A 27,981-nucleotide genomic window follows, 5' to 3' on the forward strand; every position below is an offset into this window, starting at 1 on the left:
ATTTACAGTTTCATAATTTTGTTCTAGCTTCATTCAGTAGTGGTATGAATAGGAAATGCATGTTGGGAATAATCTAACAAGGGATTGGAGAGGGCAAGGACAAGAGTCTGAAGAGTTGAACTCTGTTCAGCAAGGATTAGACAATAGGAAAGGGAGAAGACTATAGTCAATGAAAGGGTGATAGCCTGGGAAAGAACTGAGGTGTGGAGATATTGGAGATCATGTGAGAACAAAGAACAAGATCAGAGATTGAATGAAAAAAATGGAATGATAAAATCAATTTTTGAGTTCATGAATATGGAAGTAGAGCATTTGTGTGTTATAGCAAAATCAAAGAAGGAAAGTCCCAGTTTCAATTGCTAATAATTGATACCAATAGACAGATAAACCAAGAAATTTAGGATTGGCAGCCCTCAAAACCATGATCTCAGGAGATGTGATTTGGCAATTGTTTCTGACAATGTTGAAGGCAGAAAAGAACATTTTTGACACCAAAATCCTTAACATAATCAAAAGTTTCAGCATTTGAAATGGATTTAGTTTCATTAATGGAACTGACATTAAAAAAAATAATTTTTATTTTGTTGTTTCATCTTAAGTACCATGAGTTTCATCCTTCTAATTTGCATGTGGAACTCCCTATTTTTGTTTCCCCCCAGAAGAGGGACTTTCTCAACTGAGAAAGTCTCAGCTGTTATATTTAATATCCCTAATATTAGCAGTATTTAGCACATTCAGCTAAATTCCTTCCTTAATATTTGACTAATTAATCTTGTAAGGTAAAATACAAACTCTTCAATCAGACATTAAAGTTCCTGCATAACCTGGCTTCAATATCCCAATCCAGCCTGATCATATTAAATTCCCCATAACGCAGCCCAACTGGACTATCAACTTTACATAAATAACTCTAATCCTTTGCACTAACCATCCCCCATAATTAAGATTGATCCCCTTTTCAGCCCTGACTTTCACACAATTATAATTTATTTTCATGATTTAGATCATTCATCCTCAGTGAAGGTTCAGGGTCACGCAGCTGAAAGGCAGAATTCAAACTCTTGTCTTCTCGACTCCAAGAAGCCCACTAGCCTGTATACTCTCTCTATTGCCTTTTGAAAAAGAAGAGGTTTTTTTTTTTTTGCAATCTTTTCCTTTTTTTTTTAACATTTAATTTTAATTTTATTTTTCTCAATTACATGTAAGCAAACATTTCAAACATTCTTTAAAAAAAAACCTCGAGTTCCATATTCTCTCCTTTTCTCTTCTCCTTCCCCCCTCCTTGAAAAGGCAAGTAATTTGATATAGATTATAAATGTGCAGTCATGTAAAACATTTCCATATTAGCCATTTTGCCAAAGAAAACACAATTTTCCCCTAAAACAACAAATATCCCCCCACCAGGAAAAAAAAAAAAAAAGTATGCTTTCATTTGGACTCAGATTTCAGTTAGTTCTTTCTCGATAGAATTTTTTTTTCATTTTCTTAGAACATTTTTCATCATAAATCCTTCAGAACTGTCTTGAATTACTGAATTGCTGAGAATCGCTACGTCATTCACAGTTGACCATCACACAGCGTGTACAGTGTTCTCCTGGTACTACTTACTTTGCATCAGTTCATATATCTTCCAGGTTTCTCTGAGAGCATCCCGCCCGTCGTTTCTTTTAGCCAAATAATATCCCGTCACAACCATATACCATAACACGTGTAGCCATTCCCCAAGTAATGGGCATCCCCTCGCTTTCCAGCTGCTATAAATATTTTTGCACATATTGATCATTTTGCTTTTTCTTTGATCTCTTTGGGCTACAGAGCTTCTAATGATATTGCGGAGCGAAACGGTGTATATGCTTGACATAGATATATCTCTTGATCTAGCTGGAAAAACCGGTTTCTGCATCCGTCAGCAGTCGCTCACATTCCCGGGAGGCTGGAATGCTGGACATTGTAGTTGCCCCCTCCCTATCTAGAGCCCTAGATCGGGGAGCTGAGAGGACTACAATTCCCAGAATCCTTTGCTTCGCCTCGCAGCCCATGTGCCTATCAGGAAGAGCGCAGAGATCGGTGGCCAAGATGTCCGCAGAGGGCTAAGTGGCCCCGGCTCTCTGCTGGAGCCGGAGGTGAGCTTTCCACGGTGGATCTGACTCTCGTGGGTAAAAGTGGCCCAGCTTTGGTTCAGATCTTGCGCCATGTGGGGCGTTCCAGCGGCAGCGGCAGCAGCAAGTCGTTGCTAAGTGCCAGGTGTCATATTAGGTTGACTCAGGTGAAGGCGGGCGGAGGGGGCCCGGGGGCTCGAGATTCTTCCGAGAAGCGCCCCCCGGCAACCTCAGCGGAAGCAAAACCTCGCCAAGTTCCAGGTGGACTCAGGTTCAGTCGGGCGGAGGAGCCAGGGGAGTCCTCGGAGGACCCCCGCCCCCACCCTCACCCCAGCCTCGGCAGCAGAAGAAGCGAGGCATTGCCAAGTTCAAGGTTGAATCGGTAAATTGGGGCAGAGGCGGCCCGGACGCTGATGACTGCCCAGCCCCACCCCCCGCTGGCAGGACCGTTGGGAGCCTAGCGCTTTCTGTCTGTTCCCAGGAAGAACACTTCCCGGCTTTCCCAGTCCTCTCCTAGAGGGGTCCAAACCCTAATACTAGCCCACCTCGGATAAGTCCCTTCTCACTGGGCCTCAGTTTTCTCATCTGTAAAATGAGGGGGCTGGACTTGATCTCCCAGTGCTCTGACTCCTGAGTCTGTGCTCCTGGCAGGGGGGCAGGACACCGTGTAGATGGGCTTTCTCCTATTCCCAGGCAAACCGCAGGTGAGGGAGTAGCGGATAGAAGGGCATCCATCCCAAAGCCTCCGGCTGAAAGGTACCGGCCACAAGTGAGCCATGAAAAACGAAGCGTCCGTGCCCGCGGCCCTGGGGCTCAGGGGTTGCGTGGGGCCGCTCCGAAGCAGCGAGCCCGTGGGTCTGGAGCCCCCGCCTTCCGTGCTCCAGAGCCTGCTGGAGGAGGCTGCTGACTACTTAGTGGTGCACCGGGACTTCGAGGCATGCCTGGAAACGTGCCAAAGGGGCTGCGAGAAACTGGGCTCTGACTGGCAGGCAGAGGAGTATGAGGACAGGTAGGTAGAGGTGTGCAGGCGAGCAATCGGGGCTCTGACGGGACACCGCACTTCGTCTGTCCGAGCTGCATCTATAAAACGGGAATAACCCTCATGGTGGGAAAATGCTGTAGGAACCTCAGCTAGACCCTCCCACTTGGGTTTCAGTGGGACTGAACAAATGCCATAGAAGCAACAGTTGTAATCTGCATCACACATCTCATTCTATTTTCCTTCCCTAAAAACCCCCTCTCGTGAACTTCCATATTTCCACCACATCAGCATCATTCTGACTCTTCATTCTCCTGAACCTTACATGTCCATTCAGTTTCTTCTCTATTCTACCTTCACATCATCTCCTATACCCCATTCTCCAACCCTCTCCCCTGAATTCCTCATCCCTTCTGACCTTCTAACTGGTCTCACTGCCCCTAATCTTTTCTCTTTCTGTCCATTTACCACACAACTGCCAAATTGGCATTCTTGAAACTCGGGTCTGATTATGTCACTTTCCTACTCAATAAACTTTAATTTTATTTATGATTATATATTGTTATTTAGTGCCTCCCTATTAACTTTAGGATAGCATATTATTCCATCTTTATCTCATCCTTTTAAATTTTTATTTCTATTTAAACATATAAATTGTATAAGATTTAATTAAATTATGTTAATTACATTGAACATCATTATTAGTACAATAACATTTACAAATTTACAAATTAACAAATGTACCTATTAGAGGGTGCTCTGAATTTTTTATTGATAGAGTGTGGGATAATTATTTTAATTTTTATTTTTGTTATAATGTTTAATTATAACATTTAAACATAAATTGTATAATATTTAGCTAAAATTATGTTAATTACATTGAACATCATTATTAATACAACAATACATATTTACAAATGAACAAATGTACATATTGAAGGGTACTCAGAATTTTTTATTGATAGGGTGTGGGATAATTATTTTAATTTCTATTTTTGTTATAATGTTTAATTATAACATTTAAACATAAATTGTATAATATTTAGTTAAAATTATGTTAATTACACTGAACATTATTAGTACAACAATACATATTTACAAGTTAGCAAATGTACATATTGGAGGGTGCTCAGAATTTTTTATTGATAGAGTGTGGGATAATTATTTTAATTTCTGTTTTTGTTATAATGTTTAATTATAACATTTAAACATAAACTGTATAATATTTAGTTAAAATTATGTTAATTACATTGAACATCATTATTAGTACAACAATACATATTTACAAAAGAGCAAATGTACATATTGAAGGGTACTCAGAATTTTTTATTGATAGGGTGTGGGATAATTATTTTAATTTCTATTTTTGTTATAATGTTTATAATATTTAAACATAAATTGTATAATGTTTAATTAAAATTATGTTAATTATATTGAACATCATTATTAGTATAATAATACATATTTACAAATGAGCAAGTGTACATATTGGAGGGTGCTCAGAATTTTTTATTGACAAGGTGTGGGATTAAAAAAAAAATTTGGAGCAACACTTTTGATGTCTTCTAAGGCCTTTTCTAGTTCATAATCTGTGATCAGGGCCCTTTGCTTAATCTGAGGAGCTCAGGCACCTTTTTCTTTCAATATTTTTTTAAAAAATTGATAAATTTTGTTTGGATCCATCATATAACTTTTCTACCCATCATACTTGAATCAACAGGGTTGATTAAACAAACATTTCTTAATCACTTAGCATATGCAAGTCACTAGACACTCTCATTGGAAATATGTAGATAAAAAGCAAAATCTTTTCTAAGAAATCTTTTCTTTTTGTGCTGATATAGTTAAAATAGTCCTAAAAGAGCATTTTCAGTAGATATTACAGGTGATCTTTAGCTATCAACTATTTATTACAAGAAAGTTATTATAAAAATAGTGATTTTTTTTTTCATTCATATTGTTGTCCCTTTAAAGCTGCCCTAATTTTATACAGTTATCGTAATTGGTTTTTGGCAGCTCTATCAACAAAGGAAGACTCTCAAGTTTAAGATGGAAATGTAGGCAGGGTAGCATTCCGGGGGAGGGTAAGGAAAAATCTGCCCCTCAGGTCACAAGTTACAGTAAGAGGCCCTGCCTCACCTCTGCCTCCCTTGGCCAGATATTTCTTTTTCCAAGTCTGTAAGGCCTTTTCTGTGGAAACAAAGGAGATGGTGGCAGAGCCCGAGGTTTTGTCCATAGGTTTTTTTACTGTCTGTTGCTAGAGAAATAGCTGATTCTGCCTCACCATTGCCATATGATGTTTCTGGCCATCTAAGAGCAGTGTTTTTATTTGTTTTTCCAGAAAGTTCAATTAAAAAACTGGAATGTTCAGTTCCTTATTGACATAGCTATTTCTTTCTTAGGAGAGAAGGAAGTAGTTTCAAAAATTGATGTTTAAAAAGATATCTCGATCCTCTATACCATGCACACATACAGAAACACATAAATGGGCTTCTGGCTAGATGAGTAGGTTTTTCTCCCTTCCATAGTTACCTTGCAAGTAGTCTTTAAGATTGGTTGGTAAACTCAGCAATCGGTCATCCAGATAGACTTGAATTTGAATTCTTTCTCAGATACTTACTGCCTGTGTGATCCTGGGTGGGAAGTCATTTAACTTTTATTGCCTCAGTTTCCACATCTGTAAAATGGAGAGGGCAATAACACTTACCTCACAGGGTTGTTGTGAAGATTGAATGAGTTGACATTAAAGTGCTTTGCAAACCTTGAAGCACTGTACAAATGCTACCTTCTATCATTATTACCATCATTCTCTCCCCCAAAGCCAGCTTTTCATTTTAGTCTGATTATCACCTGTACCAATTTGTTGGGTAAGGTGGGGAAGCATACTGTAATTTGCTTCAGGATTTCTAAATCCTTCTAGAATGTTCAGTAATCTTCCGCTCCTGAGAGGAACATTTCCTAAGTGCTGAAGATGGCTAGTACCCTTGGGAACAATGCATCTAATCAATGCATGGTGAACTTGGCCAGGAGGGGAGAGGGAGGGCAAGGGACAGAGCCAGTGATAGCTTCTACTTTGAAACTGCTCACCGCAGCAAGGACCTGAAGTGCTTCCTGTGTGTGGTGGGGATCCAGGCCCTAGCAGAGATGGATCGATGGCGAGAAGTTCTCTCTTGGCTTCTGCAGTATTATCCACACCTAGAACATCTGCCCCCCAAAATTCTGGAACTGTGGTAAGTTACCATTGAGAGTGCAAAGATGCTCACTGGAAACAAAGGGGTCGGGGTCCTCGGTGAGGTTCATTTGCTCACCATGCGCTCCCATATTTCTGGTCCCTGAATCTCAACCCTGGAACACCACAGGTGGAGGGAGGGAGGACGTATAAGAGGGTTATAGCAAGGGAAGAGGCAGAGAACATGGGAAGAAGAAAGGGTAGGAGGAAGGGAAAGGAGGTCAACCTTCTTAAAGGCGATCCCCCAAATTCCAGAGATTTCCAGTCCTCCCATTTATTTCATATGGAAGGCGGTTGGGAGCTAAGAAGAGTTTGAGTAATGATGAATGCTTGACATTGTTCTTTGTTGGGGTTGGGATTGTAGCATTCTTTTGTACAGCAAAGTAAAGGAGCCCCAGGCGATCCTGGAGGTGGCCAGCAGTTGGTTGAGAGAGCCAGCCAATCGAGACCTTCCAGAATATGGGGCCATATTTGAACTGCATCTTTTTCGGGTGCTGTTGCCCTTGCACTGTTGGACAGCTGCAGAGGACATGACTGCGCTCTGTGCCGAGGAGGAGCAGCGACAGGCCGCTTCTCAAGCCATAGCCACAGCAAGGCAGCAGCAAGAGGAGAGCCTCGAGAAAACCCAGGAACCACAAAGGGAGAACCAGGGAGGTAGGACATTACCCTGGGGAAGTTAACCCCTCGTAATAGTGCATTGCACAGAGCTCCATGAAAAAAACTTGAGAGGAATGCTGGCGGTGAGGGTTGTCTGGACAAAAAGCCTTGGTGGATAGCACCTGCAGGCCTCAAAGCGCTATAGAAATGCTATTGTTCTTTCCGTTGTCATCATGGCTGACTGATGGAAAGATTAGATTTGTTCAGCCCACTCTTGAAGGCAGAATTAGGAGGAATTGGTGGAAGTTGCAAAGTAGCAGAATTGCCTAAATAGAAGAAAAAAAAGCTTCCCCAAAATTAGGCTTGTTTGAAGCATTGGCTTCATTCGTTTTCACCAGAGATTTCAAGTAAAGTCTAGGAACCATCAGGTACTTTGTAAAGGGGATTCTTGCTCATGTCTGGGTTGGCTTCTGAACTTTCTTCTAATTCAGAGATTCTGACATTTGAAAATTGGACAAGGCCTAGAATACTAGGCTAAGAACTTTGTACTTTATTTGGTAGACAATTAAAAATTATTGTAAAGAACATGATAAGTTTAGTGCACAAAGAAAGACTAGTTACAAGTACAATTACAAGAATGGTAGATTAGAGAAAGGTATTAAGAAGCATGGGTCAAATAAGAATAATTTTTTAAAAAATCCAATATACTGAAATTTATAATAGGTTTATAGATTAATTTTCTTTTTATTTTTAAAATCATTTTTCATTATTTCATGAAATAAATACTAATTATCTGTAAAAATAATTTAACAATTGTTTTGAAAAATTTTGAGTTCCAAATTCTTTCCTCTTCTCCCCACTTCTTGAAAAGGCAAGCAACTTAGTTTTGACTATATTTAGTGAGGTGATGTAAAACATTTCCGTATTAGCCATATTGCAAAAGAAAAATCCAAACAAAATAAAACATTTTCTCATTTGATTCTACAACAGCCTTGAGGATTAAAGGAATTAAATCTTTCCTCCTTGATCCCACAAAGAAGAACTAGGATTCATGGTTGGAACTTGTAGTTCGGCAGTTTTTTTATTCTACTTAAGCAAACGCTTCTTAACAATTAGAACTCTGCCAAAGTGGAATGGACTACCTTGGGAAGTAGTGAGGTTTTTTCAAGCTAAGATTGCATAAATAATTTTTGATCATTTTTTTATTTAGGTATGAGTTGAAGTTGGTAATTTTGTAGAACCCTTCCAACCTTGCACTTTTGTGATTCGGTGAATTAACTGTTTCTGAAAGATCCAAAGATGGTATTAGAGAGAAGATCTTCTACTGATTCTTCAATTCACCTTAGATTTAGTCTGGTTTTCAGCTTTTTAGCTTCAAAACTTGATTTTACTAGCCGATTGAGAGTAGGGACATTCACTGCAATGTCAGATGTTTATTAAGCTTGCACTGTGTGCAGAACACAGTGGGAACATTTAGATAAGATAGTCCATGATTTCCAAAAACTTAAACAAAAGACTGATTTGTAAACTAGAATCACATCTTCAGTATTTCATATCTGAAAGGATAACTATGCTGATGACTTACACAGGGTACTTTCTCTGGGTGGTTGGTTTACCTAACCAGATCAAAATATAGAAGAATATATTACCTTGTGAGCAAAAGAATCAGAGAATAGAAAAGTTAAATGTTCATAAAAGGTTCATAAGGGTTCATTCTGTTAAAATAGTCAGCTTTAAAGTTACTTCAGTGTTAATTTAGTCCAGATAATTGGGTCCACTGGTTGAGCCCAGTGATAGGTTGTATATGTTGTCTGAGAACTAGCCTAGCTAAATTAGGAGAGACTTTTTACAACATATTAACATGTTTTCAGCTACAGAAACTCTTCAAAACAATCTACTGGTAGGGGTGAAGCCAAGATCATGAGAAATTTTTCTAAACAAATCTAGAACATGCAACCAGACTGATTCCTGATGGAGAAAGCCAAAAAGATTTATGATTTATTTGTCCAACACAGGTCAGCACAGAAAGATAAGACAGGAACATCTTTAGACACAGGGGACGGGATCTGATTAGGAGCATGCAGCAGGTAGAGCTCTCCAGGGAGAGGCTATGAATTGGGGTAAGAGGAGGACCCAGACCAGAACCAAGGCATCCCAGACTCATAGGGAGCACTGCAGTGGGGACAGGAGCCAGCTGGCAGCAGTAGCCCCCTCTAGGCCTGGATTACAGATTTAGAGATGGCTGAGAAGGAGACCTTTGCTGGGGAGTGGTACTCCCAGGGAAGGGGTTCCAGGCTGTACATGAAGAAAAGAGGAAGTTTAGAAACTACAAGCAGCAGCAAGTAGCTTAGACCCCCAAGATCAGAGAGGGTTGTGCTTCTATAATCTAACCTAACATGCAGAAGAATAACCAGGTAGGATCTCAGACCAAAGGCAGAACCTATAGTTCTACCACTCTGCACCAATAGAGCTTTCCAGCTGACTGGTAGGGTAGAGTCTATTAAGCAGCAGTCTGCTCCTGCCCAGACCCTAATCCAGGTCAGGTACTTGCATACCAGGAGGGCAGCAATCCGACTTTGCCTTAAATCAATCTAGTTGGGATACTTGGGAGCATATGAAAATGTTCAGATACCCAGCCTGTTCTGAGATCCTGCAGGAATACAACTCTCAAAATGCTAAGAAAGTGTCCATAGGACCAGCCCAGACCTTCTCTCTGAAACTCTGGCAGAGCACAGCTCTAACATCAAGTACAAAGTTAGGAAGAAGTCTGGAACAATGAGCGAACAATAAAAAGAATACCACCATGAGGAAGCATTATGGTGGCAGAGATGTTCAAACATAAATCTCCAAGCAAAGCCTCAGAGAAAACACAGCTTGGGTACAAACTCAACTAGAATTTCTGGGAAAGAAGAAACAAGAGTTTAAAAAAAAGTTTTTATTAAAGTAATAACACTTAAGGGGGAAAAAATGTGAAAATAAAAGAGATCTGTGGAAGAAAGAATTAGAAAGGGAATTCACAACTTGGCACAAGTGGTACAAAACCTTACCTAAGCAGCAAACTTCCTGAAAATTCAGATGGACTAAACTGAAGTCAATGATTTCATGAGTCAACAGAAATTAAAAGTGAAAAGGCTGGAAAAATAGAAGAAAATATAAGCTATTTCATATCAAAAACAACTGACTAGAAGTAAATCACGGAGAAACAACTTAAAAATCATTGAACTATCTGGATACCAAGGCCAAAAAAAAATTTAAAAAAACCAAAACCAAAAAACCCCATAGATATCTTAAGAACTCTTAAAAGAAAATTGGTCAGATCTCTTAGAACCAGAGAACAAAGTGGAAGCCCAAATTTCATCATAGTCAAAATCTGGAGCTTTCAGGTCAATGGAAAAGTACTACAAGCAGCTGGGAAAAAAAAAAAAAAAAAAAAGATTCAGATACCAAGAAGGCATAGTCAGGATGCCATGTGATTTAGCCACATTACAAAGAAGCAGAGAATTTGGAAAATGATATTTTAGCAGGCAAAGGATCTGAGTTTACAGCCAAGAACTTGCCCAGCAAAAATGGGTGTTGCTACAAGGAATCTTTAATGAAATGGAGGATATCCAAGTATCTCTGATTAAAAAACCAGAATTGTGGAGAAATTTTGAAGTTCAAAAACAAGAATATCTAGAAATATAGAAAAGTAATAATGAACAATGATAAAGGACTGAATAAAGATATTGCTTACATTGAAATGTGCAAAGATGATACATCTTCCCCTTAAATCCTATCATCATCGAAGTTTAGAGGAAGACCTACTAGACAAGACCTGGGAATGGGGCTGCTGTGTCTTGATGATCTTAAGAAAATAATAGAAAGAGAGGGGAAAAGGAAAAGAAAGGAAGCTTAGGAAAAGCATCTCATGTTCAAGGTACACAAGTAGACATAATTATATAAAGAAGGAAGAGGGGTGGAGGAGAGTGGCTGACACTTGAACTTCACTCATTTGACCTGGTTAAAAGTTTTATGAACACACAGACATTTGGATACAGAAAATGCATTTCACTCAACAGGGAGAAAGGAAGGGGAAGAGAAAACTACAGGGAAAATAAATGAGGGAAGGGATTGGTTCTAAGCAAAACAAATTCTAAGGATGTATAAAAATATGTAGAGCTCTTTTTGAGGTAGTAAAGGATGGCATTTAAATGTGGTATGATACTATTGTACTCTTTGATAAGAGTAATGGGCTATCATACTTCCAGAAGAATATTGATAAAATATACTACCCTGATAGAGAGGAGAAGGACTCAGTATTGAATGAGAGATAATTTTTTAAAGATATGGCTAAGGTAAATATTTGTTTTGATTGACTATCCATGTTTATTTAAGTTCTTGTGCTCTTAATGGGGATATGTGGAATGAAATGGGAGAGTGAAAAGCAAGATTTTAGCTGATTAAAAGTTGTTTTTTTTAAAAGAAAGAAAAAATTAAAGAATTCTTATCAACACAATGACCAAAATGCCTAAGACTCATGATGAAAAATGATGCTTAATTTCTAACAGAGAGGTGATGGACTTACAGTACAGATTTAGACATAGGGACAATGTGTCATTTTGTTTTTCTAATTATCCATGTATATAACAGAGGTTTTATTTACTTGATTTCTTGGTCAAGGAAGGGAAGAGAGAAAGCAAGAAGGCTGGTCAACTATCTGCTTATTGTAGATGATTGTGGAACTTCTTATTTGGATTATTGTAACAGTCCCTAATTGGTATCCCCATTTCCAGTTTGTCATTTCTCTGATTTATCCTCCACACAAACTATGATAAACGACTATTATGTTTGCCTTGCCAACCCAAATATAAATTATTTTTATGTTTATCAGCTGTTTTCATCCTTCTCTTTGAACTTGGGTCTTCCCAACTCCCAAATCCAGTTCTCTTTCTCCATCATAGCACTGTCTCATTTGCCCCTTACAGTACCCCTGTGAGGTAGGCAGGACATAATTTGCCTTAGGAGTCAGCTAGTGGCAAGATGTAGTGGCAAGAGAACTGGACCTAGAATCAAGAGACTTAAGATACTCACAGATTGTGCAGTTAACCTCTCTGGGCCTCATATGTATATAATGGTTATTACTGAGAAAAGCTCCTTCTAACCCAGGGTGTTATAGAAATATGAACTTAATGACATCTTAGGATGTCACTGCTGAAAATATGGGGTTCTGGGGTTTTTTTCTCCCCCTGAACCATACTTTGGGGATTGTTGTCAGAGCCAGTTTAAGAGCTTCACAAGAGATAGTCTCATTACCTTGGACTTCAAGCTTAGGACATAGGTCTGTGCAGTTCTCCCAATTATGACTCCCTCCTCCTCTCCCAGGTACCTTCTGCAGAAAGCTGCTGGCTCTGTGGAAGTTGCTACGTTGGTTGCTAGAGTCTGTGGTGGACCATGTCCTTTCTCTGCCCTTAAAGAAGACCTTCCTGATTGCTTTGATCCTGTGCCTCTTGATGGTGAGATTTGATCCAGGTGAGTGATGAAATATGATTGGTTTTCTTCGTTTGGACTCTTCAGGAAAAGAAACACTGACTAGACAGATAGAGGTTTATAGATGTTCCACTATTTCCCTTTTAATTTAATTTTCATTTTTCCTCTATGTTATTCTTTTGTATTTCATTTTAAAATAATTTTACTTTAAGAGAGAGCTACTTATTTTCAAAAATTCTTACTTTTCCCCCATTCCTTCTAGTTCCTTTATCTGTTTCCTTTTTCTGTTTTTAGTATTTCATATCTCCATTTTAACCCTTCAGTGTATTCCCCATTCCTTTAAGAGATATTCACTAATTTTCAGAAAAACCAAGGATAATTTTTTATTCATTCCTGCCAATTCTTTGTCTTCTTGCTTACTTTTTGCCTCTGAATTCTGGTTTTTTTTTTTTGTTTGTTTTTTTTCTTTGCCTTTATTTCTCTCTAGTCCTTGAGGTCCTAGTTCTCAAATAGGGAAGGAAGGTATAGATAGTTTTATACTGGATCTCCTAAGGCTTTGACATGTATTCCAAAGTTTCCCAGCCTGAGACTAAATGATAATTTTGACTGTTAGTGGTTATTTTATAGGCAGAAGGAAAAATTATAATTGGGCAGATCATAATGGAGAAAATAAATGAGTAGGTGAAATTTTAAAGGGGGGGTAGGAGGTGAGGATATAGAAGATAAGAAGGGGAAGAGCCATTCACAGAAGTCTCTTTGTGTCCCACAGCTTGTCCTTCTTCACTGCCTTTCTTCTACAAGTTGGCTCACATCTTCTATCGCATTCGAGGGACCATATTTTCTCCATGCTACCTGTCGTCTTATAATTCGTGATGGAGTGAGCTTTGGAACCTACTCGACTGTTCCATTCTTGGTACTGACACTGGAAGAACGTCTTACTGACTTCTACAATCTTGCAGCTCAATGTCTGGGGTCTCTTATTTTAGGGCTAATGATAATCTGGGAAAGCTAAGTCTGGTCACGTGGAAAACTGCAAAAAACCCAGCTGAGGGAGGGTGGGCAGATACGGACTGGGATCCTGCCCTCAGCTTCTCTGGGTTCAGTGCCATCATTTCAAGTGATAGGGAAGTGGCTGGTGCCAGTGTAGGCCTGTCCGTCCTTTCTTCCTTGGATTCCCAAGAATCCTTGGGAAATGGGCTTGTCTTGGAGTCAGGACCAGGAGCTATGGAATATTCTTTTGTCTATCCAGAGGCAGGATCACTGAGAGGTAGGCTTGGTGACTAGAGGCTAAGTCATGGGAAGGGAACGAAAGGGTGATTTTTGCAGGTCAGGGCATTTGAACCTAATTGAACTGACTATCTCATGAAAGTTCCAAGGAAATTAATTCTATTAATTAGTTTGAATGATACTTGATGGGGGAAACTCTTGTTTCTCAAGAGATGATAACAAATTTGAATCTCTGTGTGGATTGCAGATCAGCAAATTAGGGACAACTAGGTGGCAACTTGGATACAGTCCTGGGCCTTATATCTAAGTTCCCATCTGGCCTCAGACTTATTAGCTGTATCATCCTGGGCAAGTCATATAAAAATTATTTGCCTCAGTTTCCTGATCTGTAAAATGGGTTACCTACCTCCTCTCTGGACTGTTGAGAGAATCAAACTGGATATTTGTAAGGTGCTTAGTACAGTGCCTGGCACATAGTAAATGCTGTGTAAGTGTTAGCTTTTGTTAGCCAACCATTATTCTAGGTCAGATCTCAGTCTGACTGGACAGATCAAGGATTATAGGCTAGAAACTGACCTTGTGCCAGATTGGTGAACTCCAGGCAACTCCATTGAAAAGAGAATACTTGTTTGTCCCACTTTTTGTCAGAATGACTGTGACTTTCTGATTAATTATCCAGGTTTTTGGGCAATTGTTTAAATCCCAATCCCTGACACATAGCACTGTTTTCATGCCCCGGTGTTTCTGATCTTTGACTGAGGACTGTTTCTGTGATTCTCTTTATCCTTCCCTGTTGGGGTGGGATTATTGGTTGTATTTCAGGGACAGCAGCTGGTTCATTCCTTTGCACGTCCTCTCATTCCTGATCATCTCCTTCCAACCCCTGCTTTAAAATTTCCTTTTTAGTTGGCTAATGCATGTTTGTTTTGTTTTGCTTTTTTCCCTACTTGTGGCCTTGAGAAGTAGGGCAGCAGCAGGGACTGATGGCTAAAAATGGAATTAGGTAATTATGTGGGATGGAGAAGGTAGACCTCAGGCTTGAAAGAACTGTACAATAAAAAATTTTTTGTGCAAAGTACTATGGATCACCTTTAAGTACACTGAATGTTGAATTGAATCAAACTTGAGATGCTTCTGTATTTTCCGTTATTTGCCTTTTGCTTATTTGCCTTTATATGTCAGTGTAAATTTTTATGATGAAACACCAATCCACTAACATGTTATGAGATCCAAGGAGAGGTATGTTCTTTCCATGCAGCAGATCAGGCCCCTGGCAGAGATCATCCCTAGTATTTCAGATCTTCAGAAGAGCCACAGTTTCCTCCTCATGGGTGCCCCGTTGGTTATGTAAATCATATTTCCTCTTCGCCTTGGAGGCAGCCTTCATCAGTTGTGGTCAGAAAACTCCATCACTACGGGGCCAGTCAATGCAAGGCCGATTGTTGGGTGCCAAACCAGAGTTTGTCACGGAGCCCCTCAGCCTTACTAGCTCACTGAAACTGGCGGGAGGCGGTGCTCCAGCGCCTTCCCTTCCTAGTGTCCAGAGTCCGCTGTTAATGCCGTGAGGAATGGGAGCCGGACTTGGAGGGGATGGCGGGTGGGAGGGGTCCGTTTGGTTTTCAGGGGCTGCGTTGCTTCTCTCCCTAGAGAAGAGCGCTGGGCCTGGCTGCCAGGCCGGAGGCCCGGATGTCGGGAGTTGTCATTTCAGTGCATGCCCCGGGGGCCCGGGCTCTGCGCCTCTTGGAGGCTGCCTGTGCGTGCGCTAGAAAAGCAGCTAGCCCGGGCTTGGGCAAGTCCTGGGCCGCCTCACCTGCGGAGGCGGAGGCGGCCCGGCTGCATCCTCCCTCTGATCCCAGCTGTGTGGCGGAGCACAGACCACGTTGTTTCCGTGACCCTCTGCTTTCTCCCCCGTAAAAGGGGTTATACCTGTAGTACTTACCTCCCAGCGGGGTTGGAAGGTCGTCAGAGCGGAGCCAAAGGCTCGGCTCTGCTAGTTAGAACCAGCCCTCCTGCTTGGGGCCCACTGTGGAGCAGACCAAAGGAAAACCAGCCTGAGACTGTGTGTCTGCAGGAAAGCTGGGTGCGGTGCGTTTGTCCGGGAAGAGAGCCACTACAGTGAGCTAAAGGCAAGCAGCTGCAGGGCCTAGGGCGCAGCCTGCGCCAAAGGGTGGGGGGCTGCCGGCCACATCCTCCCTCCGGAAACTAGGGTTTCAGATAGGCAGGCGGGACTTAATCAGCACCGAGCACCGGGCAACGCGACGGCCCGAGTCCTGGAGCAACCGTGAAAGGCCCCAACATGAGTGTGTGTCTGGTCTGTCTGTATGCGCACGCACACACACGCACTATGTATATGTGTGAACATAATATTTTTATGACATTTCTACCTCCCTAAGTAATGCTCAGGATATTTTTCTGCGTTCTTTAAGAAAGGTTAGAGTGTAATAACTACATGTCTGAAGTTAGATTGGAACTAAAGGTCTCAGGAAACATGGTGTCCACCTCTGCATAGAGAACTGATGTAGATGGAAGCGTGTTTCTCTTAAAAAAAAAAAAAAGCAAAACACATGGTTAATATGGACATTTATTTTGCATGATTACACACTTGTAATTGGTTTTATTTTTCTTGCCTTCTCATTGGGTGGGGGATGGGTAGAAATGGGAGAAAATTTGGAATGAAAAATAAAAATTTTGTGCTTAAAAAAAAGAAAAAAATCTTTATTTTAGGTGATGGTTCTCTGGGAGGGGAAAAGGGATGATTACTACAGAGGAAATTAATTATAGAGAAAAATTTGATATAAAAGAAAAATATCAATCAAAATATTTTTTAAAAAAATTATTTAGGAATTATATTAGGAAGTAAAGTGATACTTTGGGTCAGGTAGAGAGATGACTTTGTTTTGGGACTTGTGGTCTGAAAATTCCAGCTTAAACTCCTACCTCCAAAGAGGGTTTGAGGAAAGTGTGAGCCTGCTCCTGCTCCTTTATGAGTCTGACCTTGTATAGATCAAGGATTCTTACCTTTTTTTATGTATCATAGAAACCTTTAGCAGTCTGATGAATCCTATGACTCTTTCACAGAATGTTTTTTAAGAACTTAAAACACAGGATCACAAATGAAGTCAATTATATTGAAATATGTTTATAAAACTTTTTAAAAGTTCAAATTAAAAACTTCTATAGTTGGGCACTTACATGGTGATATTTTGTGGGAATTTTAGAATTGGAAGTGACGAAGATGAATTAGTCTGATACTTTGCAAGATGAGGACACTAAAATGCAGAGAATTAATCTTTACCTTATTCAAGATCTTTTAACTAGCTAGTAGCAGAACTGAAATTAGTCTTCAGATCTCATGATTACCAGAGATGCTTCTTATCCAATATGCAGCATTTGGCACCTCTTCCATTTCCTGAAAAAACTAACAAACAAACAAAAAAAACATCTCTTAGTCCTGCAATTCCCACCAAGAGTCAAGCAGTAAAGGAGATTGTCAGATAAAGGAATGTATTGCCACTTGTTAGTAAGGCTAATTTAAATGCAAATTTTTTTGACTTCCAAGGCTAATTTCTAACATATTAACTGAAGGTTTGTATGTGTGTTCAATTGTTTTCAGCTATTTCTGACTCTTTGGGACCCCATTTGGGGTTTTCACCAGCTCATTTTATAATGAAAAACTGCATTTGGGGTTAAGTGACTTGCCCAGAATGACACAGCCATTTATCTGAGTCTGAATTTGAACTCAGGTCCTTTGAACTCTAAACACTACCCACTGCACTACCTCTCTGTCCTACCTGAAAGTTTAAGCCATTACAAATTATGTAATCTGCCTCACATTTATATTCAAAATAGTGTTTTGATATCTTCATTTTGTGTGCAAGTTTTAAAGCTTTTGGAGGTGAGACAGAAGAATAGGTTAGGCAAAATAGGCAATTAGAGCCTTTTAATGTTTTAAAGATACACTCTTTTCTACCATTTCTACGACCGTGAGCAGGTATCATTTGCTCAAATAATTCAATTTAGCCAACATTGAATTGAATGAATATTGAATGGTAAGACTAGGGACCCAAAAAGATCTTTTATGAGCTGAATCTAGACATTTAATAAGGGCAAAAAGGAAGATCTTTTGGCTTTTAAAGTTCCAAAAAAATCAACCTGCAAAAGCAAGATTGATGTAGATAATAGTTAATGTTGAAAAGTTCTGGGAAGTTTCATTGACTGCCAAGCTTTATAGGTATCAACAGTGAAATGGCAGCCAAAAAAAGCAAATGCTATTGAGGCTGTGTTCAGAATGATGTAGGTGAGAGTTCTGTCCTCTGCCTTGGGTCAGACCATATCTGGATCTTTGGGTTCAACTGTAGGAACCAAATTTGCAGAATAACACTAATAACTTGCAGTGTCTATCCAGAGGAAGACGACCAGAATGGTGAGAAGACTGGAAATCATTCTGGATAAGAATCATTTGTAGAAACTTGGAGATATTTAAGGCTGGAAAGGAGAAGATTTGGGGGTAAAAGTGGGGGGGGGCATTTAATAATTGGCTTAAACTATTTGATTTGGCCTATTCTGTTTGGCCCTAGAGGGAAAATCTCAAGAGAATAGATAAAAATTGCAGAGGTAGATTTCAACTCTCCTGAAGAAAATGCAGCCTAACAATTAGAACTGTCCCAAAGTAGGCTTCCCATTTCTAGAGGTCTTCAGAGGGAAACTGGATGGCCACCTGTCAGGCTTGTAATGGGAATGTTTCAGTGATTGCTTGAACCTTTAAGATCTGTACAATTTTGAGACTGTAATTCTCTTCATGCACTTGAAAAAGCACATGCTGATAAGGAAGGAAAAGAAATGAGAAGTATCATGTTACTCTGGCACTTGGTGTTCTTTGTAGTGTTCTGTGATCTGTCAGGGGACAGTTTACTCTGTCATCAGGAGCCAGGGCTCTAGCAAGTTGTGGATTTTATGACCCATTTCTAATTTTAAAAGGTTACTCAAGACAAGGTCTTGTTCTCCAGAAGTCTCTTTTCATTTCCACTCGTCATTGTGCATGTTATGAAGATGGGAGAAATATATGAAGTACAAATAGTATAGCTGCTACTGCATCCGCAAGTCCAGGGATCCTCAAACTTTTTAAATAGGGGGCCAGTTCACTGTCCCTCAGACTGTTGGAGGGCCGGACTATAGTAAAAACAAAAACTTTGTTTTGTGAGTCATTAAATAAAGAAACTTCATAGCCCTGAGTGAGGGGGATAATCATCCTCAGCTCTCACATCTGGCCCACAGGCCATAGTTTGAGGACCCCTGGACTCGCCTTAGACTGTCTTTCTCCTGGAGTCTACATTTGAAAAGAATGTTTCCTTGTTGAATCTATTGAGGTGAGCAGTGATGCTATATTAAAGCATGATTGTAGACTTGGCTGAAAAGCAAAAGGTTTCTGCAAAAAAGAGTCAATTAAGGGAAAATCCCATTGGTAGTTTTTTTAAAAGATAGTTTCTTGTGCGTACATCAATTCCAGGCCCTTTTTAAAGTTGAACCAATAGAATACCAGCTATTGTAGATATTAGAATCCAGAAAAAAGGTAACATAAGTAAAACATTTAGTTTACAAATACTCAGGAGTCTTTATGATTGTAAACCCTGAATCTTACCAGATAGCGAGTCAGAGCAGTTTATATCTTAAAACATTTTTCAATATTAAATGCTATGTAATTATAATGGCTAAGCATGATTCTGGAGAAAAGATAAGAAAATGCACCTTTCTCCCTTTGCAGAGATGGAAAATGTTGCAAATACTGTGAGAAAAGCTATGGTACAAGAAATAATATACTGTATAACAGAAGAGAGGGGATTATATTCAGAAATAAAGGTAATTTCTTTCTCCCCCCTTTTATAGTAAAGCTTTTTATTTTCAAAAATATATTTTGAAATACATGGATAATTTTCAACATTCACCCTTACAAAATTTTGTATTCTAAATGTTTTCTCTCTCTTCCCTTCACCCCCTCCCCTAGACAATAAGTAATCCAATATATGTTAAACATGTGCAATTTTTCTATACACATTTTTACAAATAAATGAAGGTAATTTCTTATTTATTTTTATTAAAGCTTTTTATTTTTCAAAACATATGTATGGACAATTCTTTAACATTAGGCCTTGCAAAACCTTGTGTTCCAAATTTCCCTCCCTAAGTGAAGGTAAGTTCAAAACAAGTTATCAACAATAATTTTTTTTAAATAAAAAATTGAAGCCATCATATATATATATATATATATAATTCTCCTCAAAATTTTGAGTGTGCCTCTATTCATTAAAAAATAAATTCCAAACTCCTCCATCTGGAATTATTTGATCCCATTCCTCCTACATGGTATATAATTTTTCTTCAGCATGAATACTCCTTCCAGTATGAACATTCTGCTGAGTCAGCTATCTTTGACTGGCACTTAATGTTGAAACCTTCCCTTGGTAATTACTTTACTTCCCTTTCCTTCCTGCCTTGGCCATTTTATTGAAAGTGCATCCTTTGAATTTTCAGATAATCTTCCTTTCCCCTCTTCAGAGGTATTGGTAGTATTGATATTTGTTGACCACACATATTCTTTATCTCTTCTTTTCTTTTCTTTTCTTTTCTTTTCTTTTTTTTTGTGATGGCAAAAATCTTTTTTTTTTTTAAATAACTTTTTATTGACAGAATCCATGCCAGTGTAATTTTTTACGGCATTATCCCTTACACTCACTTCTGTTCCAATTTTTCCCCTCTCTCCCTCCACCCCCTTCCCCAGATGGCAAATAGTCCTTTATATGTTGAATAGGTTACAGTATATCCTAGATACAATATATGTGTGCAGAACCGAACAGTTTTCTTGTTGCACAGGGAAAATTGTATTCAGAAGGTATAAATAACCTGGGAAGAAAAACAAAAATGCCAGCAGTTTATATTCATTTCCCAGTGTTCTTTCTTTGGGTGTAGCTGTTTCTGTCCATCCTTGATCAACTGAAACTGGATTAGCTCTCTTTATCGAAGAGATCCACTTCCATCAGAATACATCTTCATACAGTATCGTTGTTGAAGTATATAATGATCTCCTGGTCCTGCTCATTTCACTCAGCATCAGTTCATGTAAGTCTCGCCAGTCCTCTCTGTATTCATCCTGCTGGTCATTCCTTACAGAACAATAATATTCCATAACGTTCATATACCACAATTTACCCAGCCATTCTCCAATTGATGGGCATCCATTCATTTTCCAGCTTCTAGCCACTACAAACAGGGCTGCCACAAACATTTTAGCACATACAGGTCCTTTTCCCTTCTTTAGTATCTCTTTGGGGTATAAGCCCAGTAGAAACACTGCTGGATCAAAGAGTATATCTCTTATTTTCATGATTAAGCACTTTTCTGGATTTTCTACCTAATAAACTCTTTTTCACTGCTGACTCTTTTTGCTACAAGGTTCCACCCTCAGAGTTCATTTATTGTGAATGCTTTACAGTAGAATTTGAGCTAAGGTGAGTCAAGGCAGACACTGGAATTTATCTAAAGGGATTCAGTCTCACAGGTGTAATTTAGAGGGGGACCACTTCTTCCCCACCGATTGTTCAAAGATGTTTAACTGCTGGATAGGAGGGGTGTTAAGTTCAGTCGGACCAACAGATCTACTGTCCTCCTCTTTCCAAGTAACTTGTCCAATTCAAGTGGGCCTTCTTATCCTGGAAGAGCTTCTACCTCTATTCCTTTTATTATTTTTCTGGTTATGCATATACATTAATTTTTAAAAATATACACTTCTTTATATATCATATTGGGAGAGAAAAATCAGAACAAAAGAGAATAATCACAAAAGGAAAAAAAATGAAAACGTGAACATAGTATGTGTTGATTTACATTCATTCTTCATCGTTCTCTCTCTGGATGCAGGTGGTGTTTTCTATCCAAAGTTTATTGGAATTGCCTTGGGTCCTTGAACCGCTGAGAAGAACCAAGTCTTTCATACTTGATCATAGCACAAATATTCTTGTCGCTGAATACAATGTATTACTGGTTCTACTTGTTTTGCTCAGCATCAGTTTGTGTTTCTTTTCAGGTCTTTCTAAAATCATGACTGTGCATGATTTTTTATAAAATAATAATATTCTGTTACTTTCCTATACCATAACTTATTCAGTCATTCCCCAACTGATGGGCATCTATTTATTTTCCAGTTCCTTGTCACCACAAAAAGAACTGATACAAACATTTTTATATAACCTCCAGCTCTATGCCTCCAACTGGTCAGTCCTTCATTTTATTTTATTTTTTTATTTTTAATTTAAAATTCTAATGGCATATTATTTTTCCAATTCCAAGTAAAGATGGTTTTCAACATTAATTTTTATAAGATTTTGAGTTCCTTTTTTTTTTTTTTTCTCTCCCTCTCTTACCTCCTTCCTCCCTGAGACAGGAAACAAACTGTTGTAGGTCATGCATGTACAATCAGTTTTTAACATTTTCACATGAATCCACATGAGTTGAGAAAGTAAAATCAGAACAAAAAAGGAAAAACCACAAAAGACCACAACAAAACAACAAAAAGTATGCGTTGAACCACATTTGATTTGTTCTTTGGTTTGGATGGCATTTTTCATTTAAAATCTATTGGAATTATCACGGATCACTGTGTTGCTAAGAAGAGATAAAACCTATCATAGTTGATCACATAGTCTTTCTATCTATTATTGTGTCAGTGTTTTCCTATTCTACTAACTTTACTCAACATCAGTGTATATGAGTCTTTCCAAGCCTTTCTGAAATGAACCTATTCATCATTTCTTGTAGAATAGTATTCCATTACCTTTGTATACCATAACTTATTCAACCATTCCCCAATTGATGGGTAGCCCCTCAATTTCTAATTCCTTGCCACCTTTGACCATTTCTCAGTTGGGGAATAATTTGTATTTTTATACATTTGACTCCATTATCTATATATTTTAGGAATGAAGCCTTTATCAGAAACACTGGCTATAAAAATTGTTTCTCATCTTTCTGCTTCCCGTCTAAACTTGGCTGCATTGGTTTTGTTTGTGTAAAACCCTTTTAATTTAATGTAATTAAAATCATCCAGTTTTAGAAAATTAAAGTCTAAACTTTTAACAGTTTCTAGTTCTTCTTTGGTCATAAATTTCTCCCTTCTCCGAAGATCTGATGGATAAATTATCCCATGTTCTCCTAATTTGCTTATAGTATCAAATATCTTTGTCTAAATAGTGAGCCCATTTCAATCTTATCTTGGTATAGTTTGTGAAATATCGGTTTCTGTCTGGTTTCTGCCATATTATTTTCCTGTTTCCCAGTAGTTTTTGTCCCAGAAGCTGGAGCCTTATGGCTCCAGTAGAGCCATAGTAGATTCTCCAGTAGAGAAATCAAACAGTAGATTTCTATAGTCACTGACTGCTGTGCCTCATGCATCTAACTTGTTCCACTGATCCACTGCTCTGTTTCTTAGTTGGTACCAGATGGTTTTGATGTCAGTCCATTTTATTTTATTTTATTTCTAGGCCAGCCATGTTTAATCCTTCATTCTTCAAATGGAACAGCTCCTGACAGTAACTATTAGATATTCTTTTAAAATTTGCAAAGCATTTTATAGATTTTAGCTAATTTGATCTTTATAACAACCTTGTGAGGTAGCCTTGTTACCCTGGAAGTTACTTCAACCACCATCTACCTCACCAGTAACTTTCTTCACATCCTGGAAGATTTCTCTCCCATCCCTTCCTCAGATTAGTCTGTTGTTCGGAACCTCCCTTTTTCAGGGCCCATTAAGTTTTGAAATAAATCAAATTCATAAATGGAAGAATAAGGTATCTTTAAATGTGATAACAAGACTTCAAGCCTATGGAGCCTGAGTCTCCCTCATCAATATATGGATGTCCCACTGGGAAACTTAACCAAAAAAAGGTTTTATACTTTTAGGAGGAACAGGAGAGGGAGTCAGATTAGGTAGGGAGGCCTAGTCATGAGACCCCAGCAGCCCTTAGCAATCCAGCCAAGGAAACCCACTTTATTCTGTTTGTTTTTTTAATCCTTTGTGACCTAATTCACCATAAATCCCATGGGGGGGGGGGGGGAGTGCAAGGACATTAGCAGCCATTTTGGCAGCTGATCTGGCTGAAACTGGCTTTATTTACAAAGTAAGGTTCCAGGGGGGATCTAACTGAGAGCAAAGGCCTAACATTACTAGAATTTTGACATTTCTAGGATTATTTCGAGGGAAGGGACTTTCTTACTGAGAATATATTTTTTTGACAGAAGTTAATATTACACTGGATTTTAACGATTTTCCTGTCAGACCCAGCACATGTTCATCCCATCACTCCACAGACTCTGTTCCTGATTCCCAATATATATATATGTATTTTGCTGAGGCAATTGGGATTAAGTGACTTGCCTAGGATCACACAGCTAAGAAGTATTAAATGTCTAAGGTTGGATTTGAACTCAGGTCCTCCTGATTTCAGAGCCAGTATTTTATCCACTGTACTATCTAGCTAGCCCAAATTCTTTTTCCCTCTCCCTCCCCTTCCCTTCCCCCTCTCCCTCCCCTTCCTTCTCTCCCTCTCCCTCCCCTTCCCTTCCCCCTCCCCTTCCCCCTCTCCCTCCCCTTCCCCCTCTCTCTCCCCTTCCCCCTCTCCCTCCCTTTCCCCCTCCCCCTCCCTCTCCCCCCTTCCTTGTTTCCCTCTCCCTCCCCCTCCCTCTCCCTCCCCCTCCCCCTCCCCTTCCCCCTCTCTCTCCCCTTCCCCCTCTCCCTCCCCTTCCCTCTCCCCCTTCCTTCTTTCCCTCTCCCTCCCCCTCCCTCTCCCCTTCCCTTCCCCCTCTCTCTCCCCTTCCCTTCCCCCTCCCCTTCCCTTCCCCCTCTCCCTCCCTCTCCCTCCCCCTCCTCTTCCCCCTCCCCCTCCCCCTCCCCCTCCCCTTCCCCCTCTTCCTCTCCCTCCCCCTCCCCCTCTCCCTCTTTCTGGCAATTGGGGTTAAATAACTTTCCCAGGGTCCAGGACATCTTTTTTTTTTTTTTTTAACCTCTCTCTCAAACAGGTATTTCCCCCTCCCCACTTCAGCTTCTACTTTTATTTTGCCTTCCTGCTTTAGAATGTAAGCTCTTTGTAGGCAGGGCCAATCTTTGTATTTCTATTTCACTCAGTCAATTAGTCAAGCATTTATTAAGCACTACTATATGTTGAGCACTGTATTAAGTATTGGGGACACAAAGAAAGGCAAAAAGATAGTCCCTGTTCCCATAGAATTCACAGTGTACTGGGAGAGAGAGCATGCGCACAATTACATACACAAATACTATTTGTATTTCCAGGACTTTGAAGAGTGAACTACCTTTAGGCAAAGTACACATGCCTAGGATTGGGGGAATGAGACTGGCCAAACTTCAAGCATCATGAACCATCCCTTCTCTGCCATCCACAAGGTGAGTGTACGCTGGAGGTGGGCAAGAGGCTAAGGCTAAGTTCTTATTCTGGATGACCCTACTTTGTCTTGTTTTTACTAATGCCCTTCTGTCCAGATTTCTCCCTATCCTTTAGATTTATCCCTAACCTTTCTCTATCTAAGGTTCTCTAATTATATCTATGCTTCAAGTCACCTTTAATCTTGTAGCTATAGCTGTAGGATCTCTCACTTGATCTCTAATTCTTTATATTTCTAATGGTTTTTCTTTTTATATTTTCAATTGTATTTCTTTTTATATTTCTAATTGTATTTCTTCTGGGGAGGATGTGCTCTAAATCTTATTTCTAATTGTACACAGCATCTCCATTGGTATGTTTCCTACTAACACATTCATTCATTCTCAGTGTATACAAAGTTGAATTCCCCTAGCCCCATTATTTCTTTGTCCCCTAGCTTCATCATTTCTTTCCCACCAATTCCAACTGTCAAGAAGTGAGAAGAGGAATGAGTTGGGTGAGGACAGGATTGATGTCTGGAAAATCAGAAACACAGTAGAAAGGGGAATAAGGTTTGTTGTCCTGGGCCCCTCTCCAAAATTGTGGCCCTGGGAGGAACTCACCCTTAAGAAAATAGGATGGCCAAGGTAGACGGAACATTCCAGATAGGGATACTGAAGTGGTCCCAATTGCATCTGCTTGTGATGTACAATTTTTTTGAAGGAAGAACCCCCTAAAGTCAGGTTGATCAGTCCAAATTTTATTAGGGGATTTACCAGGCAGCAAGTGGCAGATTTGTCTGTACACTTACTTGGTCTTTAAGCTATTTGGATAGTTTTTGTTGGGTGGTTTTTTGTTTTGAGTAGGCTTGAGAAGAGGAGTAGGCTGAAATGTTCAAAATGTGGTCAAAATAGCAGGATGGGTGGATGTTCAACCAAGACAAAGTTGACAGGGGAAATCATCAGACTAATGAATTTATATATTTCCTATATTCTAAGCACAGTGCCCTGCATATAATAGTCAATCATTAGGTATCTAATAAATCAAACTAAATTTCAAATATCAAAAAGGAAAGGAATACAGAAAGTAAGAAAGTGTGAATAACAGGAATGAAGCAGGAGATTTACATTGAATTTTGAAAGCAGTATCATTGCTTAAATTAGTCTTAAAGGAACATAGGAAGAAATAATAGTTTATGTTCATGTAATGTTTTATGTTTACAAAGTATTTTATAAATGTTAGCTTATTAATAAGATATCTTATCAAAGAAATAATAACTGAGGGAAATTTTACAAATGAGAAAATTAGGAAGAAGAATTTTTTTTCAATTAATAAACATTTGTTTTCTCTCTTTCCCATTTCCTCCAGTTGAAAAAAAATAAACATAAAGCTCTTATAAAAATATGCAGAGCCACTCAAAATTTTTTTTACATTATTTATGTCCAAAAATCTAATTTTCATTTTGTATCTTGAGTCTATCATTTCTCTATCAGGAGGTGGGTATTCTGGTTCATCATTTGTCCTCTGAAATTATGGTTGGTCATTGTAATCATCTGACTTCATAAATTGTTGCTTTTTTTTTAAAAAAACTTTTTAAAAAATTTAATTCTATTTATTTATTTTTATTACATTCTAAATACTAAACTATCTTCCTTTCTTCTTCCCTCTGTACTAGAAAAGGCCCCTATTTAACACAATTATGCATTTATAAATACACACATATACATATATGTATTTGTGTAAGATCTTACTGTGCATACTTCTATTTATCAATTTTTTCTCTGGAGGTGGATAGAATCTTCCTTCATAGGTCTTTGTAGTTAATTTGAGTGTTTATAATCCTCAGCATAACTTAGTGTTTACAGCTATTCTTTAAACAATATTGCTATTACTGTATAGAATGTTCTTTTGGTTCTGTTCATTTTAATCTTTATTATTTCATGCAAGTCTTTCCATATTTTTCTACAATCAGGTTGTTCATCATTATCACAACATAGTATGTCATCACAAAGTTATTACCACAACTTGTTAGCCATTCCCTAACAAGTAGGCATTCCCTCAGTTTCCAGTTTTTTTTGCCACTGCAAATAGATTCTTTTCCTTTTTTTCTGATCATCCTTAGGAAACAGACCTAATATTGGTATTTATGGTTCAAAGGATACACACAGTTTTATAATTCGTTGGGCATAATTCCAGATTGTTCTTTGAAATGGTTAGATCAGTTCACATTTCTACCAACAATTCAAGTCCTAATTTCTCCATATTCCTTCCAACATTTGTCATTTCCTCCTTCTATCATTTTAACCAATATGATATATGTGGTTTGATGGTAACCAAAAATGGTTTAGAGCATTTTTTAATATGATTATATATAACTTTGATTCTTCTCTCCCAAACTGCCTGTTCATATCCTTTGACCATTTATCAATTGGGGAATAATTTATTTTGTTAAAAGTTTGACAAAGTTCTCTTTATATTTGTGATATAAGACTTTTGAGTAAAAACTATCTATAAAAATTCCCTCCGCCTCCCCCCAGCAATTTTCTGTTTTCCTTTTAATCTTCGCTAGAAACTGCAGAGCAGAGAGTATTTTCAGATTGTTTAGGTCTGACTTTATTTGTATAAAAAGTGTTCTGTAATTGTATTCATCCAGTTCCTGAGTTTGTCTTGTCAGACTCCCAAATATTTTATAGAGTTTACGGTTATCCTAAATGGAATTTCTCTTTCTATCTCTTAGTAGGTGGACTTTGTTGGTAAAACATAGAAATGCCAGTGATTTATGTGAGTTTATTTTATATACTGCAGATTTGCTAAATTTTCTATTTTCATTAGTTAATTTTCTAGGATTCTCTTCTTAGATCATATGATCTGCAAAGAGTGATAGTTTTGTTTCCTCATTTATTGTTAGTATTTCTAATATAATATTGAATATTATTGGTAATAATTGTTTCACTCCTG

At 38.7% G+C, this 27,981-nt stretch overlaps 1 protein-coding gene across 5 annotated transcripts in view; it reads left to right on the plus strand.

The window, feature by feature from the left end:
* Nucleotides 1-628: 628 nt before the first annotated feature.
* Nucleotides 629-27,981, plus strand: part of PEX26 (peroxisomal biogenesis factor 26) — a 43,847-nt gene continuing 16,494 nt past the window's right edge. The window contains exons 1-6 of one of the 5 annotated variants that reach the window (XR_007947896.1): nucleotides 629-3,108; nucleotides 6,171-6,308; nucleotides 6,672-6,961; nucleotides 12,266-12,412; nucleotides 13,140-13,283; nucleotides 24,936-25,046. Coding sequence is in view for 4 of the 5 variants with exons in the window: in XM_051963382.1 (XP_051819342.1) it covers nucleotides 2,876-3,108; nucleotides 6,171-6,308; nucleotides 6,672-6,961; nucleotides 12,266-12,412; nucleotides 13,140-13,243 (912 nt within the window). In the remaining variant the exon portion in view is untranslated. Of the gene's footprint in view, nucleotides 3,109-6,170; nucleotides 6,309-6,671; nucleotides 6,962-12,265; nucleotides 12,413-13,139; nucleotides 16,310-19,358; nucleotides 22,729-24,935; nucleotides 25,047-27,981 lie in introns of those variants that run through there. The other 4 variants (XM_051963382.1, XM_051963383.1, XM_051963384.1 and 1 more) reach the window with 4 other exon arrangements.

The sequence above is a fragment of the Antechinus flavipes genome, chromosome 5 (assembly GCF_016432865.1).
Source record: "Antechinus flavipes isolate AdamAnt ecotype Samford, QLD, Australia chromosome 5, AdamAnt_v2, whole genome shotgun sequence".
In the NCBI taxonomy this organism is placed as follows: Eukaryota; Metazoa; Chordata; class Mammalia; order Dasyuromorphia; family Dasyuridae; genus Antechinus; species Antechinus flavipes.